The 21,315-nt window shown below is 38.5% G+C and overlaps 1 protein-coding gene across 1 annotated transcript in view; it reads left to right on the top strand.

The window, feature by feature from the left end:
- The window catches only part of LOC146170272 (E3 ubiquitin-protein ligase HUWE1-like), a 149,072-nt gene that overhangs the window by 72,163 nt on the left and 55,594 nt on the right, over positions 1–21,315 (top strand). Inside the window, exons 44-46 of the mRNA XM_083391035.1 lie at positions 14,406–14,589; positions 18,802–18,991; positions 19,834–20,013. Of these exons, the coding sequence (XP_083247161.1) occupies positions 14,406–14,589; positions 18,802–18,991; positions 19,834–20,013 (554 nt within the window). The remainder of the gene's footprint in view (positions 1–14,405; positions 14,590–18,801; positions 18,992–19,833; positions 20,014–21,315) is intronic.

Genomic DNA, 21,315 nt, shown 5'->3' on the forward strand with positions numbered 1-21,315 from the left:
GTACCTTTGAAATATTACCTCTACGAAGACTGTTGTCGCCTTTGTCGATTCCGCCACGGTGAAGCATGCAATTTTCGTTAAGCTCCAAAAAGTATAACCTTTACTTATGCAAATGTAGTTTGCCCAAGGCCATTTTATGTTGCAAGTCGATGTACTCCGCTAAGATGCGACCGGGCTGAAGGGTAAAACCGCTTCGCTCTCTTGGAACAGTTTAGTGGCGCTAGTTTGCATGTTTTGATGGCTGAAAATCTCTTTGTAATTTCTATAAAATTCCAGTTGGATTTTAGGAACTCGCCACATAACTTTGTTTGTCGTTTACAGTCAGTTGCCTATTCAACAAAATTGACGTCTAACAGCTTCAAATAAATAGTTACATCAAGTGATGTTAAAAACAACGCAAGTTGCATCTTACAGACAACGGAAAAGCTAATACCCTTCTTTGCTGTCAAACAATCAACGGTAACATAATTATCGCGAGATGCACACACGAAACTCGTCAAATAAAACTCACCAATGACCCAATTTTTTGTAGGGGGATTTACAGCATGAATTTAAATCAAGACAAGGTCTTAACCTAAAAATCACAAAAAGTTGCATCTAGTAAAGAACGAAAAAAACCTACAACACACCTACAACCCACTTTTCTGGGGAGGGGGGGGGGGTTGTGATTTACAACTGTGTTTAAATAAAGACAAGATTTTAACCTTGTAATTAAACACGCGTGTGCGGATGTGAAGTGTTGTTCATTATGTTTCATAACCTTTTAACGATTGAAACTATTTTTAAAGTAAAACCCTTTCCGACAAAGCTAAAAAAATGCTCATGTTTGCTTTTCTAATAAACATAGATTGTTATTTTGCAACGAACGTAACTTGGAGTCCAGCCATAAGACCGCAATAATAACAACATCAACGTCGGAATAGAACACAGTTCGGAATAAGATCAAAATAGGACTAATACCTAATAGTCGTAATAACCGTCTAAATCGGAGTAAGACCTAAACCCGCCCTTCGTGAATTCCCGCTTCAGTTCCAAGAGACATTCAAGTCGCTATAAGGGCGGTCTCATTGGATCGAAGAGCAAGAAGGCAAGACAAGGACAGCGCCTTATTCGAGCACGCGGCTTCAGCATTGCGCTACCACTGCCACTGCTGGTAATTGCGCGTTGGGCGCCAGGTCGTGAGGCTGATAGCGACAGGCCAATCTATCCTCGACGTGTTCGCTCTCCGATCACGTCACGTGCGCTACTCCTGCTCCTCTTCGTTGCTCCTCTCACTCTGCTTTTGCTCCTCCCGGCTCGCGCCACTCTCGAACGCTTTCTCCCAGGGCGCGCGCAAAGAGGGGGAAGAATCAAAACGCACCTTGGAATTTGAAAAAATCCTTCAAAAATGCCCTCAAAATGGCCAGCACAATTTGGACCGCCAAAAATGACGATAAAAGCCTCCAACTCCCCCGTTTTAGAAATTTTTCGCGCCAAAATATGGCCCAGGGCCGCAGCTGCACCTACATTCAACCGAACCTTAGCGCGTCCCTTTATGCCGACCGACACCGGCCTAAGCTGCGGTTTGCTGCCAGTCTGGGACCTTTATAACATTACCGCTCGGCCGCCGCCGATGCTGAGCCTGGTTCGGGCGCCTTAACACAGCGCACTTACAGTTCACAGTCGAAGCGAAAGGAGCCTTTTTGCAGCCTCGCACGCGCAGGAATTAAAACCCTAGCCATAACATCAACAGCATCAGCGGTGCTTCCTTCCGTGGCCTGGTGTTGGTAAATTGCTGCACGAGCCTTTTTTGTTTATTCAAACCTCTGGAGTCAAACGGGTGCGAATTTTGAGTGCGTGGAAAAAAAATAGGCCAGATTAGTCAGTGGGTTCTCTACACTTGAACCTGAAAGCAGTGAGTGTTTTAAGGTTTTACCCAGTTTCTGAAGGATAACGATGGAAAGCTTTCGCGGAAAGGTAAGTTTTTCTATTTCTCCCTTGTAATTTGCCTAAAATCGTTGCTTTTCGGTCGTTTTTCGAGCCCTGAAGTCGCCTATAATTGTCGCGTTATCAGAGCCCTCGCCTTTCAGTCGCTTTTCTTCGGTAGGTTATGGTTCGTTTGCGGTTAAAGACTGTCGCAATTCGACCTTGACTAAAACCGTCTGCGGTCTGCACTTAATACCAGACAAAATGTCCGCCTCGATACCTTCTCGGTTCCATCGCCTTTTTCGGGCAAAATCGCATATTTTTTGCCCTAATGCGCCCAAAACAGCTTGAGGGTATTTGACACCGTAGAAAACTGTATAGCGCGGTATGCCTTATATTTGAACAAAATAATAGTTTGTAGCGTTATTTGCCGTCCGCCTGTTTTCAGTCTCGCTTTTCCCGTCGTTTGTTAAAAATGCGCTCGATTCCGCCATTTTGTTTAAAGCACCGAAGCCGCCATATTGTCAGCGCACTTCGTTTGGTAAGTTCTGCTTTTGTTGACTTTTACCGTTTTTGATGAAATTTACTGCGAGTAAAAAGCTAGATGAGCTAATTACATATCACTAATAACGTTAGTCACACGATATAAACAAGTCTTAAACGAACCCTATATCTTTGTTTAAAGGCTTTGGCGCTGGTCTAGAATCCTACAACACTGTTGAAACAATTATTAAAGCAACGCACGATGTTTGGGTGAGGGTGGGTCAAGTGTTATAATTTATTGATATTACTTGACCTACCCAAACCCAAACGCTAAATCGCACCCTAACCCAAATAATGTTCGTTGTGGTAGGATTCTAGGCCAGCGCCAATTTTTTTTTCTAAAATAGGACACTTGTTGCATATAAATGCAATATTTCAATAAATTGAATATAATTAAGTTTATTAGTTGCATCTGTGTGGTTATCTCCCAGTTTATCAAACTTGCACGGGCTGCCAATTTTTCACTCATTTCATTTGATTTATTTCAACTTTTGTATGATTTGATGACAACGTTAGATTTGTACTAGTAAAGTATTATCCGGCATAAGTCGAAAATACCATTTTTCATTTGCTTCTAAATTAGTTTAAAATAAAAACTAAGAAACAGCAAACGTTGTAATCGCATCCCAACTTTGCTGCGATTTGTTCTTAGACGACAGAATCTCTAGAATTGCCCCAAGATAATAAATTCAACTCAAAATCCTACTTGAGAATGTGATAAGTTTGATTTTAAAAAGCAGGAAATTTAGTATTAGGTGTTTGCGTAAGCTATGGCCATTCGATTGTTCGAATGTAATTGATAAGCGTTGTCGCTCGATAAAAACTGCTGTGTTCATCGAAATCGCCACACATTCGTTCTAACTAAACCGAAAAATCATCTTTTCCGCGTATGCAAGTAGTGTGTTGCTTTCACGAAGGGGGAGAATTGACCAATATGCAACATTTGTAATACAACTGTTTACACGTGTGATTCCATTTCCAGGAAGAAGCCAAACAACTTACTCTTACAGCTTTATTACGACTCAAAACGCTCAAAAAAAACAATCTTAAATTGAGCGCTTAATTCTAATATATACTTTCGACTTTGTTGTCCGAGTCAAAATCAGTTATTTATAAGTTCTTGTTTTTAATAGAGAAATATGTTTCGCCAATCCGGCATCATCAGTCTCTGCAAAAACAAATACAAAATAATGCAAACACGTAAACTAGGTGGTAGAAATCGCGTAGTTCGTTGTTCTACTATTATTTTCCCATGACTTTTAATTTCTAACACCTAGTTTACGTGTTTGCAATATTTTGTATTTGTTTTTGCAGAGACTGATGATGCCGGATTGGCGAAATATATTCTCTATTAAAAACTAGAACTTATAAATCACTGATTTGGACTCAGACAACAAAGTCGAAAGTATATTGCTACCATTTGAAGTCATTGTCGTGATTGACGTGCTTTAGGGCGAGGAGATATCTTTTTTTTACATATTCAGTTTGCACTTAATTCTAAATTTAGTTAAATTTGCCGATCCCCAAGTACAGATGAGCCCAGTACCCCGCATATATTAATTATATCGGTTAGATTCACATAAACTAAAGTAAACGAGAAAATCGGACTTAAAAGTAAATATTCGAAAAGGTTTTCTAAAGATCTGTATGGGCTTTGATATTCGTACTACGTTTTCTAATTGGTGAAGCATTACTATGCTCAAATAACAAAATCGTTCAAATATTTAGTATTTTGCGTTGGGAAAGTTTATTTATCTTCGTTTTTTAATATAATATTCTATCAGAAATCTGCCGTTTTGATGAAGAAACCTCTGCGTTAGATTGCAAAACATGGCCGAAACGTACAAATTTATTTTGATATCGGGTCGGCCTTAGTATCGGACGAGTAATGCATATTGTAACAGGTTGACAATGGACACTGCTATCTAACCCTGCTAAACAAACTGCCTGACATTTCGAAGTGCGTATTGTCAGGTCGCTGGTAAACTTTAGATTAAAAAAAAATAACCAAAGCTCCGCTTTCAATAAATACAGTGCGTACACTTTTATTCTTAACCTTTAGTTGTGTCACCGGCATTTCTATTGGGGTTTATTTATTTTGCGACGTAACTTTATTTCGCGGAAACCACCAATATAAGTTTCTAAAGCAAATGAATCTTTTTTTGATAATTCCTTTTACTTGTCTTTAATTGGTTTGACCAAAAGTCTGGAGTATTTATTTTTGTGTCTTGGGTTTTTTGTTTTTTGCTAGGGTAAGCATAGGGGTCCATACACGAACATAAGTTATAGCCTGTCTTCGATACCGGTCTCATACGAACCAGCGAACAACCTCATATCTCATATAAACCAACGCACAAACTTTATATCTCATATGAACCAACGCACAAAATTATATCTCATATATGAACCAACAAAAAAAATTATATCTCTATCTCATATGAACCGACGAACAAACCTTATATCTCATATAAACCGACGAAAAAAATTATATCTCATATATGAACCAACAAAAAAAATTATATCTCATATGAACCGACGAACAAACATCATATCTCATATATGAACCAACAAAAAAAATTATATCTTATATGAACCGACGAACAAACCTTATATCTCATATGAACCGACGAACAAAAGTATATCTCATATATGAACCAACAAAAAAATTATATCTCATATGAACCGACGAACAAACATCATATCTCACATATAACCCAACAAAAAAAAGTTTATCTCATATGAACCGATGAACAAACCTCCTGTATCATATGAAACCTGCAAACATCTTCATATGCCGTGAAATCCAATCAACTACTAGAGCTTCCGCTTCCCAAACTCGCAAACAATCTCGCTTTCTCTCAGATCGTAATTTCGAGCACTAACAATTCGCAATTGTATTGTTTCTTTTGTCACTTGACCGCACTAACCGAGCAAGATCGAGCGGCGCATTGTTACGTCACAGTGACCCGAAGCCCCAAGGTCGACATAGCTACGCCGAATTCTTTCCAAGTGTAACATTCGTTTACGCAAACTTCCCCAGTTTGTTTTATTGGACGGTACCTCGCTACGTTGCACCCCCCCTACCCTCCTGTGACGAACAAAACCCTCTGTGACGTCATATTTGCGCGTTGTGACGTCGATTGCTGGGCTTCGCGATAAAATGTGTGTTGGCGTGTGATTTTCGTGCTTCAGTCTCTCTCGTGCAGTTTGTTGCGAACGCATGGAAAGGGTTCGTTTTTGAATTCGAAGAAAAATCGCTCGGTGTGGAAGATAAAGTGGTTAATATTTTCTTATACGTTTTTAAATTAAAAAAAAAAGTATTACAAAATTTTGTAAAACCCTATGAGTAAACCGATTTTAGAACTATTTGTTATGTGTTGACTGTTGACCACGTGCATTTGTACTGCTCTGTTTAAAATTAAATCAAATGAAACATCGAGCGTTACGATTATAAGTTCTTGAAAACCTATAGATTTTCTTTGAAAAGTTTTTTAATGTCTTTATTAAAAAAAGCTGTTTGATAGCACTAGTCTGCGTTGACCTATAGTCTCGTCTATAGGCGCCGAACTTTCAAAACTCCACGGCTTTATTTTCTCACCAGTGCAAAATCTTTATTAATTACATAAACTGTGAGCGCTTATATAACAGCTTTGAGCTTTTGCATGTCATCACTTAACAACAAACCATTCCGCCTTTTAAAACTTTCTTGTAGCGACTTAAAAATTTTGCATTAACGTATTACTTAAAGTAGTTAGGGGCGTTCTATGGCCTCGTGCCTAATTGGCAAATTAGGAAAGTTTTAAACTTTTTGCCGAACTAAAACAGTGTTACAGGAATTAATTTTGCCCATTTTTTGATAATCTGGTCGAATTCCAGTGCGTTTCGAAGCCCTGTACGAACTCCGAAGCGTCGAAAAACGCCCTGCACATCAACGTTCGGCGTTATTATTTTGAACGTTTCGAATATCTCTTTATTTCTTTTCAACACAATAAAATGCAACTAAGCGAATTTTACTTTTTTTAAGGCTCTTCGTTTCCCAAAATATTAGGAAAGACATAAATGAATACTTAGTACACCTGACAACACTCAACTGATTAGCAGCCTCCGAAGTGCTTCTAATGTGTTTCTTTCCAACTTACCTTTTTTAATGGGTTTCCTGGTCGTATCATCATAATTTATTTACTCTAATTTTATTTAAAATAGTAAGAAAATCAATAACAATAAAAACGAACGCACAGCATTTGAGTCGAGCCTATTTAAAGCGCGAGCCGAACCGAATCTTTCAAACGTCACGTCCCAGCCCTCAAGTCACGTCCCTGGCGCCGAGGCCAGACAGCGCCGTTTCGGGCACCGGCCTCTCGCGGGCCCCAGGTGCCGCCGGCCTACAAACAACCGACAGTTCTGATCGTGCCTTGCGATTACGCAATTTCCCCACCCTCCCCGGAAAAACCGCCGATTCGGCTCGAAATTTTACAACTGCTTGCCGCGATTTGCCTGCTGTGTGTGCGGGAAGGCAAGGTCGTACCCAATCGTATATAGTTCTTGCGCAGCGGTTCACAAACTGGGGTTTGCATAGCAGTTTCAGAAGGAGAATTAGTTTTTAGGTTTTTTAACATTTAGTCTATGATTGAAACATTATCTGTCATCATTATTGTCTTTAGTTAGCTTTATTATTTAATCATAAAGCGTGTTTTATGACGTCTCTTGTGACTGCACCATTGTACTATAATAAACATGGGTCAACTGATCCTTGAATTTTTATAGGGCCGCAAAAATATCGAAATACTTGCAACGGGTCCACCAGGCAATTTTTTAGAAAAGTTTAGGAACCGCTAGTCTAGCGAGACGAGCATCTGAAAACCGTAGCCTGAAGCTCGAGTGTCGCATTCAAGTAACAACAGAGAAACCGCAAAACTACGTCTGCAAATCCTGGTAAAACCATAATTTTCCGACTGAGGCAAACGCCAGCCTTTTTAGCCCATTTTTAATTTGAAGGTTAGCTGATAGGAAGACAGCCGTTTGTCGAATAGTCCAGAGGTGTCGAAAAACACAAAAATCGGGACTGGAAAGTGCAGCAAAACATTTTTTTAAACTGTTAGCAGGCTGCAGTTTTTGCGGTTGCTGTTTTGTGATTACAGCGTCGAAGTTATTGTATTATGACGAACTTATACATATAACGATTTATAGCCCCGTATATGCAAGTATAGGATTCGTTGATCTGTTATTTTGTTCGGTTTTTGTACGTCTATCGCTGCGCAAGAGTTAGTATAAATTTAGCGACAAACTATATGATTCAACCGGGTTTTTAGCGTTGCTGCGTTTGTAGGGCACTTTTTAACTATTTAGGTAATTTTATCGATGCCCAAAGCTTGTCTGTCGTTTCGATGGAGTTTGCCTATATAAGCATGAGACTAAATTTGAAAGTTTTCGGTTATAAAGGCTTTTATGGCATTTTTGGGTGTTTTGTTGAATCAGTGGATCTCAAGGTTTTTCTTCGCAGCGATTTAAACAATAGTCGTAGGTATAAGAGCGGAGATTTGACGGCGACCCTTCACTGTACACTTTTCGTAAGTAAGCACAATGTAAAACAAATGGCAATCTCAATAAATCTAACCATGCGAACTGCTGCAGTCGGCGACCCAACCAGATCAAACTGCAGCTTACTTTTGACATTGATTAAGAAACACAGCAATTCATTCTTAAAATAAAGTTAATATGCCAAAAATTTGAAGATTTTAAGCCTTTGATTTAGTTAAGGTTACTTATTGTGATACCTGATTGCTTCTATCGCTTTGAAAAAGTTACAGTATAAATGTAAGCGACGGAACTATGAAAATATTTTGAAATGTTATTTCCGTTATTCCAATTTAAGCAGTTTTGTTGGATCTATTGCAAGTTTTAAATGCTTAGACGCGTCTTGTCGTTTCGTTGCAGTTCATATATTATTTTATTTATGTGTGTTCGATATAACTGTATTCGATGAATATATTTCTGAAGCTCTAACAGCATTAAGATTCAATATTTGCAGATGTGGGCGTTTAAATGATCTCGTATTTGTAATGCATTATTTGCTTAAAGCTAAGCGATAAAACTTTCTGCAAAGCACCTATAATGTATCTCAAAGTGGCCTACACAACCTTTTACATGTTAGCGCGATAATGTAGATTTTGCAGTACGATTGCCGGTACTGCCATAGGTGTAATTGTGATGTTTTCCCCTCCCCGATTTTTCTTATTCTTTTTATTCTACAGTTTTGCTCCATTTAAACTGTACATTTTTCTAGTGGTCCTTATTAATATTATTTGCCAAGATATTTCATAGTTTTCCCATGTATTATATATATATTTTTTTTATACTTTCTCTTATGTATAGAATTATGTAAACCGTTAATTTTAGAAAGAAGTTTAAAGTTTCTAAGCGAATTGAAAATTATGTTTTATTAAAAAAAAATGTTTACACGCCCTGCTCCACATTTCTGGCTAATTTAAGCTGAATTTTATTTCATAACGTCCAAATCAAGTTTGGTCATATTGTACTCCAATGCTAACTTTATTTACATTATAATGTAAATCTTTACATTCGCAACCGTTTTAAAAGAGAATAGTTTTCGTTTTTGTGTAAGTTGAAACGAGATTCAGTCTGATATGTTGTTTGTCGAATTTGATAAAGTTATTTGTATAATATAATGGATATGATGTTGTTATTTTCCTAATATGCTTCAGCATGGCCTGCGTACGCCGTTGGTTGCAATTTGCATACAAGCTCAAAGTGGCAAGTATTGTGAGCAATGAAGCTAGACTTGGTCTACGCGTAGCACCTTCAGCAATTGGTTGTTGATAGTTAGAAATCGCTTTTCTGGTGTAAACCAAGTATAAGCTGACGTTTCGGCAGCTGATACCTGCTGGCCTCATCAGGGTTAAAAATTGGTTGTTAAAATTGTATAAAAATTGTTAAGTTTGTAAATTGGTTGTTAAGTCTGTAAAATTGTTTTTTAAGTTTGTAAGCATTGTGTACCGCCTTGTTGTCGCATTATCGACTCGGGAGCCTGTTGTGGTTTGACTTGGAGATAAAGTTGATAATTAATAGAGTTTAATATTCGCCAGTAACGTGTATTTCGCCGTACTGATAGCACTTGTGTGCCGGAGCGCATATGTGAGTCATTGCCCTCCAAGTGGAGAATGTATTGTGTGTTGGTGTTTGGGTAAAACCTAAATAAACAGCAATTATAAATGCCACTATATTCTGAGAAAAAGCGTGCGAAGGCATCATTTTACATAATCTGCATATATTAGATAAATATTAATTAAAATAAAAAACAATTTTCGTTTCATTTTTGGGTGTTATCGTTGTGTGAGAAATGTGGAAAGTGAAATTTGCGGTAACTCGGGCAAAAAACATCAATTCGCCGAAAAAAGTAGCGTTTTGAATTTTAAAATTGCTCATTTGCTCAAATCTCTCATTTAATGAAAGATTGTCATTATGTTTTAATTTGTATAAAAATGGTCACGAAGTTCTAGATTCGCTCGTTTTTTAATTTTTAATTTTGCTCTCCGTCGAAAAAAAACTATCGTCGTCCGATTATATGCGCAATACCTGAAGTAAAAAATAACAAAAACGCATCACATAGTAAGCAAAAATTGTTTGTGAAAACAAAAATATACTAATTTTACTAAAACATGCTTAATGGAAAAACTCTTTCAACCCAAGTCAAAAAGACATTTCAAGGCAAGTTATTTTGGCCAAAATGACTTCAGTCAAGGGTGGCCAACCAGACTTATAAACTCACCTGGTTGTGCGTTCTGACCCTTTGTTAAAACGGGCTGCGGTATAAAGAGTACTTGTGCCAGACAAATATTAAAATTACTTTAAAACGCACATTGTAAAAGCATAAAAAATACCTTGTGATGGCATGCTAACGGTTTATTACCCAAGTTTTGAACGCCGCTGTGTTAGAACTCTATGAAGCCAAACGGTGGGGTGAATATGGATCAGGGCTACTGAATTATTTTTAACAAAGGTCCAGTTACAAAAGTTTAAAATTTGCTTAGGTCCGTTATAACTCATGAAATAATTTACATTTGTCCATCGCTTCAACTGAGAATTCTGTAATGTCCGTTACTATAGAAAGAGGGTTTTCAATGAACAGCAGCAATTGTTTGCCGAGAAAAAACTCACCAAATCGCATTGCCAAGTAAATATTAAGACAGATAAGGTCCGCATTCGGACCGCGGTCCGTCAGTTAAGCAGCCCTGATATAGATTATAAAGGTAGCCAACTCCGTCTTCTAATAATCTTACCTGTTGTACGCTCTGCCCACTTGTTAGCTGCGACCAGGCGCGTTGTAAAGAGTACTTGTGCGCTCTCTCAGTGGTGCTGAAGCATGAGCAGCAACAGCCTTGACCGCAAACCTCCAATACACTGGCGACTGACAGCAGTCGACTGACTTTTTTGAAATGTCGGTTTGCGCGCAACCCAACGGCCGAATCGCTATTTTTTTAGCTTGGGTACTTTTAAACGTGTTAAACCGAATTGCCTTTGTTTTACACATTTTTTATTTTTAGTTTTAAACATGTATTGGCATTTGGCTAATTTGTCTTTTAATGATGATGGCTCATAAATACATTAAAATCCATACAGACTTACCTATAGCGTATTAAAATAATTCTTGTAAACCGTGCCAATTTGTTTTTTCTATTGTAACATTGTATTGCACAGAATCACAGCTTACAAAATGCAATAGTCCGTTGCAGAAGCTTAAGAGAAAGTATCTGGGCGATTTATACACATAAAGTTTCCAATTCCAATGTATAATACACAGATCCTTTCTCTTAAGCTTCTGCAACGGACTATTGCATTTTGTAAGCTGTGATTCTGTGCAATACAATGTTACATACATTGGAATTATACATTGGAATCAGCAAAATTTTCCGCTGAGTATCTCACATGTCACGTGTTTTACTATAAATAAACGAAATAAATGAAACTGAAAGAATACAAATGAATTCCAAGCAATGTAGGAATTCTGTTTTGATTTATTGTAATCATACACAAAGAGTAAAAGGCTTTTGAATTGGTAGCAAAAATAATTCATAAAGATTTTAAAATATCTCGCGGCAGCCTTGATCATTAGAAATAGCACCGCACTGTGCCGCGGCACCCCGGTTGAGAACCACTGTGTAAAATATCAAGCGTATAGGTATAACAGCAACACCTTTAACCAAACACAAGACATTAGTATTATTAAGTTCAAATTAGTTTGATATCATGCCGGTCATGCAATATTTTTTTTAATTTTGAACAACTCTTGCTCAGAAGCAATCTCAATAAATCGAACTATATAAAACTACTGCAGTCGGCGACCCAACCAAATCAAACGGTGACCGAATTTTGGTTCTCGTCCCATGGGTTGGGAAACACTGCCTTTGGCAATAAGCACGTCTTTGGTTAAAGCAGTGGTTCGCAACATTTTGTTGACATTGTGGCCCCAAAGAAAAAGTAAAAAGATTGCGACACCCCTACTAGAATTTTCGTTGAGTAATTCACTATGATTTCAAGTGGTTTACTATAAATAAACGAAACTGGAACAATAGAAATAAACGATAAGCAATGTAGGAATTATATTTTGATGTATTGTACTCTAATCAAACACAAAGAGTTAAAACCTTCGCTTTAATTGAAAAATTAAATTCCTAAAGATTTCAAAATATCTCGCGGCACCCTTGAGCATTAGAAATAGCAGAGAACCACTGGGTTAAAGCCACGCGTCCAAGCGATCAAACCCTATCCATAACCTGCCCTTCCACGAAGTCAAGGCCACGGCCGTTAAACCGCCGACTCTTGGCGCCATTTTTCGCTTGATCGCACCAGTAAGAAACCGCAGCAGCAGCAGAATCTAGCATCTACCGCTGCCGCCGGCCGGTTGCCGCCCTTTAGTGCGGCTCCACTCCCTGTCTGAGGCCCAGCCTGCTCCTCGGGCTTTTACCGCTTTTTCCTACACTTATAAAAATTATCCTCCCCAGTTGTTTAAAATATATTATGAGCTTTTCCCGCCCTTTTTTTCTACACTTATCTCCCAGTCGTTTTAAAGATATTAGTTATTTAAACAAGAAAAATAGGACAGTTTAAATAGTTGCTTTTACTTGCTAAAGGTCTGCTGTTCAGCAAACTTTTGTATGATGGGATTCTTCTACGGGGGAACGGCCGCATTCGATACAAACTGGATTGAATTTTTGTAATTTTTTTCGCATGGCGTTTATGAAATTAAAACAAAATCAACTTAGTAAAAACTGCAATGACTTTTTACAGGTTTGCGCAATTGTTTTGCATTTCACCTTCACGTCAATTACACAGTAAAAAGGGCATTTTGTGTTAGTTTTCTTTACATACCTCTTTCATGAATAGTCTTTGTGATAATTTTCTCATATTACATTTTCTCTCGGGTTGGTTACTAGTTTAGGTGAAAATCCCCCCTCCCAAAAAAACTATTCATTAGCGAAACGTCAATGGCATATATAGTAATAAGGGCGTTATACTTCATTCTCTAATACTTTTTCTAATTTTTTGTTTTATTTGCTTCATGTTACATTCTCGTTACTCGTTTAGGTAACAATTTTTAATGGCCCGCAAAAAAACCTATGCATCAGCAAAACGTGCTGTACTTGTCTATCAATCATCGTAATTGAAAAAACAATTTGATTTAGATTAGTAAGAGCCGGTACGCTGCTCGTTTTCCGTTTGGCATTTGCAAATGACTTTGCTGTACCTCGCTTACGCTCGCTGAACCCACAAACTTCCTTGACACCGCCAGCTATCTCCAAGTTTTATGAATAGTCGTGATTTGTCTTACATTGCTATACGATTTGACAAACATTAACGATGGTCAAAATGTGAAGGGTCGGTCAGAGGTCTTAACCATCCCGTTAACATTTGAGCATGTAATTAAGTTTAAACTCATTGAACTCTCTTTTATTAGGTTATATCCGTGTTCTAATTTGCTCACTTCTTTATAACGACAACGCTGCAACGTTAAATAGAAAGCAAAAATGTTAAACTGTTGGCAACACTTACACTGTTTTAGTTGTTAAAAAGGTATACATGCTTTCCTGATTTGGCAATTTAGCTCCACTGTATTCGTCAGAACCGATCACAGAGAATAAATGTATCCCTAGTTTGAACTCCTGTGTTGAAAGCACATTCAATCGGCCTAAATTAGGAAGCAATCTGTATTTCTAACCGCTGGCTGCTTTCAGTTAATCAGTGGTTTCCCGGGAAATTTACTGATGAATCCTATAGAGATATCCACCGGTTATCACCATTAATTGAGGCCTAGTTGCTTTTCAAGCAAAGTTGATAAATAGCACACTGTTTGTTTGTGTTTAATTTTATTCTTTAGGTTTCGCCCAAAATTTGCGTTTTTTAAGGAAATTACGTTTTACCTAAACTTACACCAAACAAAATTGCATTTTACTTGCAACAATTTAAACCACGTGCGAAACTTTTCCTAGAATAAATTGTTTTAAATGTTTTAACAAATTAATGACCTGATTTTATTTTAAATTCTTTGTGTTCTGGAATACTAAAAACAGAACAATAATAGTCCAGTAAACTATCTTGCAGGGAATAATACAGCCAACCAGTCATCCAATGTTGCCTACAAAATGAATCCCTAAAAGCAAATCCTTATTCTTATATTGGCCGAAAATTAATTTATTTTCGGGACATATCTTGTTTCTCCCGTTATTCTTGTTTGGTTGTTATGGCTTGCTACGCTGTGTTTCAGACCGATTTTTGTCCGGAGCTGTATAGAAAAGGTATAGATCGTAGAACCTTTACATTTTCAGGCATGACCCCCTAGGGGCCTTCGATTGGGGAACAAAAACCTAAAATATTCTGACGTCATCGTTTCAGCTCTATGTAGCTATCGACTCCTTTCTAATTCTGTTTTATTTTCCTCTCAGATTGACTCGAAGCGGCCAGGAAGGTGGTCACAAGAGGGCGTTGCTGTTTGCTGAGCTCGGTGGTCCAGCCGCTCTGCTCAAGCTGCGTCATTGCCATGGCTACGTCGGCTTTGCTTCGCTAGCCACCCTATTGTTACGTCACGTGTTGGAGGATGACGACACAGTTCGCGTGTCGATGGACAAGGTAAAATTTGATCGAATTTGCGTTTTTTATTGATTTTTTTGGTTTGTTTTGTTTGCGATATGCATGACTTGAAAGCAGGTTATAATTTAAACGCTCAAACTAGATCTCTAGAACAGTGTGCACCCTAGGGTACGAAAAGGTATACAAGTGTTCACTGCAAACTTTTAATCAACCATTAATGTTACATCGTATTTGCCTATAGGCTTGAATGCTGTTTTATGACATGGACTAGTACTCGCAACCAGCCTGCAGACCTAATCAAACTCTCACCGACAGTGTGTAAAACTTCGGCAGCTCCGCTCGGTTTAATTGACATGATGATATTCATATTCATAATAATTTTTCATATCGCTTTTTTCCTCAGTTTACCTTTTAAGTAAACAGGTTGCATGAGTTTGTCACAACAACTTTAAGGGTTTACAAAAGCAAAAAAAGTTGAAAAGCACTGGTTTAGAAAACAAGAACAGGTAAGGCTTGCTTTTTAGTGTTTCTGAAAGAAATGCAATGATAGGGACAAACCAAGATCCAACCACGCATGACTTAAAAGTTCAGACTATGATTGAGAAGGTCAAAAACAAAAACAGGCCATGTACTTTTCGTGTTCATCGGCACTGGTAAAATAAATACACGCCTTTACTGCGAACACATCAATAAAAACTATTAAGCTGTGAGCTTCAAACGTATCCTTACCATAAAACGCCAAATTAGCTCTTTAAAAACAAGAACAGGTAAGGCTATAGCTTAATGTTTGTCGAACAAATGCAAATTAGGGACAAACCAGATTCAATCACATGATCTTAGTACAAAGAATCCTCACACGAAACACAACATGTAAACTAGGCAGAGAATGTTCAGTTAAAAACGAAGTCGAAGTCGAAGGAGAAGGCACCAAACTATTTTTTTCATTTAAACTCCGAGATTAAAAAATCACCTAATTTTTACAGTATAAACTTTGATTTTAACATGACCTTTATCGCCTCCTTAAACTTCCTCGCGGACCCCAGTTTAAGAACCCCTGGGATATAGAAAATATTCCGCTTGAACGCTTAGATAAGTGCCGGCCCATTTTACAACGGCTAAGGTAACCAGGACAATAAATCAGGCTCCTTAACCGACAATTACAGGCGAATACCTAAGTCGTTTGCCCGTGCTGTTGTTTGCTGAGCTGGCCCGTGTTTGACTAGCGCTGTCTGTCTGTCTGACCGAGTGCGTGCAAAGGTCGCTGCATCATTACCGGTTATTGGCTTTAAATTTGCGGCGTTAAAATATGTTAAGGGCAATAAGCTGTTTTGCTATGACTAGCCACTTCGCACAATCAACGCCGCACGCGCGGGAAAATAACGCAAGGTAATTCCAAATGTAGGAATTTTAGCTGCCTAATGAGACCTGTTACCTGTCCCTACACCGCTGGGGCTGCAGAGAGAATCCATACTGACCACAAACTGTCCAATGTTCGGACAAATAATGTAGATCATTTACAGAGGGTCTTCATTTGGGGTGCATGGACCACTTGGTGTTCCATGGACTAGTTTTAAGAGGTCCATAAATGTCTATTGGGGAACAAAAAGTTGAAAAAAAAACTGATTTAATAACAAGCTGTCCTATCACCAAGATAGAAGCAGGCTACGCAGTGATTATGACTACAAACAATGGATTATGACTACAAACAATGACGTACCAATAGCAATACAGAACTGTAGTATAGCTTTACAAAAATACTACTACCTCCCTATTCCGTTATTTCGCGTTTTGCCGTTGACTTTTTAAACCGATTAAAGTTTTTATGTATTAATTTGTGTTACATTTTGAGTGAAGTTTCAAAAATTTGACCCTGTGTCTTGTAGTAACTTGGGTGAACAATAACACAAAACTTTAGGGTTAACAATATGTTAAAGCTATTTTCTTCAGCAATGGCCCCGATATCCAACGTTGACACTCCCCTTGAACCCAAGCAACGTTTTTTATTGCGCGTCGCTGAAGCTGTGAAATACGCACCTTTGTAATTTGCTTGTGAGCTGCTATAGACCGTGCTCGTTTCGCGCCCAACCTCGCTTTGTCCTACTTACAACCTAATTCGGTTCATTCGTTTTGCAATTGCGCAATTCAGTTAATAAATTAAACTGAGTTAGTCGTCGCCCAGAAAATATATGAAACTCTGCGAGAAAATATAGTGCTTTACTATTACCTTGGGTTGTTGTAATAAAAAGTTGTGCCAAACTTCAGTTTTAGGCAAACCCAAGTACGTACATTATTTGGAACATATTTATGGCGACCCTTCTACGAAGCCCTGATGTTGAAATTTTGAGGGGTTGTTAATCACAACTTTCAGATTATGTTTTGTCGATTTTTAAGAAAGGTTTGTTCGTTTTAATTGTTTTGGGACAGTTTTGTGGTTGGTTTACCTATAAAATCGTGATCTTCAACTACAAATTTGGCCTTATGAACCCTCTAACCTCTTTGCATTCTGGGTAAGCCCTATTTTTACAGATTCTTAGGTGGACATCATGAAACATGTGTTCGTATTTCCCGCAATTTTCTCTCATTTTGGAAAAAAAATTGGCCAGAACTATTTAATTTCATTAAATGTAATAAAACTACTGCATTTGGCGACCCTGGCAAATAAAACGGGACCATATTTCTGGTCGCGTCCCGTGGTATGTTTTGTCACGCCGAGTACACGATCTTTGAACGATGACGGTTCTCTTCTTTGATATTGGAAATCAATTTTGTTAATTTTTCATATTTTTAATTTGAAAAAAAAAAGAGCATTCTTATCGTCGTGGTGAAATTTTTTTCCAAAAAATTCAAGACAAGTATGTTTATTTTGCCGTTAAAATTTCTTGGAAAATTTGTTTGCTGGCTACCTTGTGGTGGTTCTCTGCTAAACAGTAAGAAACTTGTTAAGTCCCACCACGGATTCGACCTCTCTACTGCAGACAGCACACAGCAACTGCAGATCCAAGCCGGAGAAACCAAATCCAGTTGACAGAAGTCAGTCGTGCTTCTACCCGGTCGAGCGAGCTTTTCTCTGTTCAGCTACCGCGTGTCGTTGAACCTGACGCTAGACTTGGCCGCCAAAAAAAGCCTCGCCGTCGTCGTCCCACCGCAAACTAGGCTACTCCTCACTCCCTCCTCCCACTCTGCTCCCGAAGCAAGAGGAGTGGGAGAATGAGCGGCGTTTTCAAATGATGCACTTTCGCAGATTATCTTACGGCGCACGCTCCCTTTTGCCGTTTGCTCCTCGCCGTCGTAGCGAGGTTGTGTATTTGCGTCATAAAGAAAAAGGCATCTTTCAAAAAAACCCACCCACAGAGAGAGCGCCTTTTTCGGCTGCTGCTGATTCTGCGACAACTATCAGCCTTTTCAGGCCTGGCTTGGCTGGCGTACAGCTGGACACGCACTGCTCCTATAGCCACGCTGCGACTGCGTGTCGGGTCCTTTCTACTGCTACTGCTGCTGTTGCTGTGCAAAGGCAGATTATCTCCGCTTGTCGAGACACGACTTTCCAGTTTCCTGTTGCTAGTTGCAAGGCACGTGCAACGTGTACTACCCTGGCCGATGCCTTGCTCTTGGCCTTTTGATAGGCGGAAGGAACCGCTTTCCAGCTTTCAAACCCCGGTTTTGTGCCAGTTTCTCAATCTGTTGTCATTTAAATAGCAAGGGATGGAATGACTGGCAAGTTCGCACGAGGTTACTTTGTTTAACATATGTATAAGCCTGTTTGGGTGCAATAATTTAATAAATTAAGCTCGCCATGTAGAAACACGTTAAAGGTTTAGAGCAGAATGGTTGTTAAAAAATGGAAATCTGAACAGTCCTAAGAATTACAGTGCATATGATTTTACTTACAATTTTGAGAACGGTTTTATTTCCAAGATTAAAGACTATTACTCAACCAGTGTGCATTTAAACTTCACAAACTTCAGGAAACAGTCTTAGAAAATTTTCTCCCAACGACTGTTTAATTTCACCAAATTGCCCTTTACACAAATTCAACTCAATGTCCCTTGCAGAAAAATACTACAATACATCTTTGAATAGATTTTCCCCCAAGACTTCAGCAATTAAAAAAAGCAAGAAACCAAATAAAGCAAAAAAAAAATTCGGCAAAAAAGCCTTTTTAAGTGTCAGCAATTTGGCCAAACATTTAACTCAAAGGCCCTTTTAAAATATTTTTGTACATATTTCATCAAACCGCCCTTATTTTTCCAGACTATTCGCGGCATCGCATCAATGGGAGCTGGCAACGCAAGTTGCGGAGTTACCAGTGGTAGTATGGGTAGCAAGGAGCTCCATTACGTACTAAGGGCGCTCGCCCCTGCCGCTTGTCACCATCCTGAGGTGTTCGCGGAGGCCTGCTGTGAAAATCTGCGCGTCGTGCTACCGCCATCTACCAGCAGGAGTAAGTGTGTTTTAACCGGCACGCGATGTCGCTCGTGCTTTGTCATGCGTTTTTCGTGCTTTTGAAAGTTCTTTTAGTGCCTAAAGTATAGACTGGTTGTTTTTTGTTATTCACGAAATGGGGAGAAACAAACACAAACAGGTATTTCGGATTTTTTTTGCAATTTGTAGCTTAATTAATTACCGTAAACCTGGCGATAAGAGATGATAGTATTAGGGATACAAAACTTACACTTTTATTCTTCAGGCTGTAAGTCGGTGGTCGGTAAACTGTTGGCCGCGGCCCATATGTGAGCCGGGCCGCAAGCTATTTTTTAAACGTTAGTTTTATGCCTCCTGCTTCACGCACCCTTTTAAGAAGTTTTGCCAAGTTTAAACAAATTTTTAAATTTTTTTCACCTTTGCGAGATTAGGCCTAATTTTAACTGGATATTTACGCCTGAGTTCGCTCGAGAACAACAGATGGTTTTCTCACTATTATAATATGACGTAATTTTGTGACGTCATTCTGAAACTTTGCATGTCCCAGCTCAAACAAAAATCCTGAAACCACCCCTGTTTGTTGCAGTGTTTTTAAGTACTGGGCCTTAGTTGGTTCTTGACAAGATTTCTTAGGAATTTAAAAAAAAATTGCGAAACCAATACAAAGACCGGCTCATATTCATTAAACTTGCATTAATTAATGCCATTGTCTTCAATCTTTACTGTAATTTGTTAACAGTTCAGTAAAGAGAATTGTGTCGCCGAAGATTAGTTGTTACATACCTAACTTTAGTATTTGGATTGCCGCGAAAGGGTTGAGTACCTTTGTTCCAAGTTAATAGTTACATTCTCACCTCACAGACTTGGAAGCGGACGAGGCTGCGATCGTTGGTCCTAGCGGAGTCCAGCTGATCAAGGCTTCCTCCCGAACCCACTCACCTGTGCACAACTCCATTCTACACCCGGTTGTGGTCGACACCATGAGATTGCTTCTGGACGCCCTCGTGCTGAAGAAACGGCACAAGACGCCTGCAGTTGCTGGTAAATACTTGGTGTACGATATCGTTTTAAATAACATACTACCGTGATGAGAAACATACACACGAATGTGTGTTAACGACTGTGATCTAGCTTCTGAAGCTGCTTTTTGACTAACCATTACGGCTTACGTATCATTAGTACGCCTTCGGCGGCTTTTGACTGACAGATTCGGTGAGTGTGCGATGGCTTTCGGTGTACTACCCTGTGTGATACGAGTTCCAACCAATAACATTCCTATTTTTACCTATTTTTAGAAAGTATATTCAATTTGTTCCTGGATATTATTAAATATAAATATGTATATATTCGTTTGACAAAACTCCGATCCTGTTTTTTTGCCTTTGAGTTTTATTGTTCTTCAAGACTGAATATAGGAAATAATTAGAAAACGTTTTTCTATTAAATTCAGGATCAAACTTTGTTTTTTAGGCTTGTATTAAACACGTAGAAACACATTAAGTGAGCACTCCAGCATTGGCGTATAAAATTATTAATGACATCCAAAAACTCGCCGAGTATTCATCAACCCTACTCAACCTAGAAAGTTATAATTGGATTTTTTGTACTCTAATCAAGGCTTCAACAAAAATCAAATTCTTACAGACTCTCAAATATCTCTCGGCACGACGGCACCCTTGAGCGTTAAAATGACAACCCAGTGTGGCGCGGCAACCCCGGTTGAGAACCACTGCTACAAGCCCTTAGTTATGTAGATGTTGCAGCACAACTTTACCTATAATGACACACCTATGTTTACAGGCCTGTCAGAAATAATATTGGAAAGTGTTAGATCGATTGCGCCGGGCGATGGCATCAATGATAATCTTCCTGTATTACCGGATAGCTTCACGTCTTTGACAATCCGATCATGAATTTAAGGCGGATGAAGATTGTAGTTAAATATATAAAAAATAAATAAAATATCAAAGCCCATACAGAAGTAGGTAGCATTTTGTAAACGTTTTTTTATAAATCATAATTTATTTTTAATTTGGTGAAGAACCACCTTAATATAGTTTAGAATGGTCTTTCATAAATGTTTGTATTTTAATGACCAAAGTCTTGTATAATTGGTTGAAATGACTTTAATTTGCGTTTTCCGGGCAGAATGTATTTATTTGACTTAAACTATCATGTTTTTAACGGTATTTTTTGAGGGTCTTCATTAGAAGTTTGTATTGCCAGTGATTTACTTCTATTTTTCTTATGTTGTCTTCTAAATATCGGTTGGTCTAGTTGACGGTTAAATATCAAGCAATCAGTGTGCGAACTTTATTGATCTCAGATCGGTAAATGCCAGCA

The sequence above is a fragment of the Ascidiella aspersa genome, chromosome 1 (genome assembly GCF_963924565.1).
Source record: "Ascidiella aspersa chromosome 1, kaAscAspe10.2, whole genome shotgun sequence".
Taxonomy (NCBI): Eukaryota; Metazoa; Chordata; class Ascidiacea; order Phlebobranchia; family Ascidiidae; genus Ascidiella; species Ascidiella aspersa.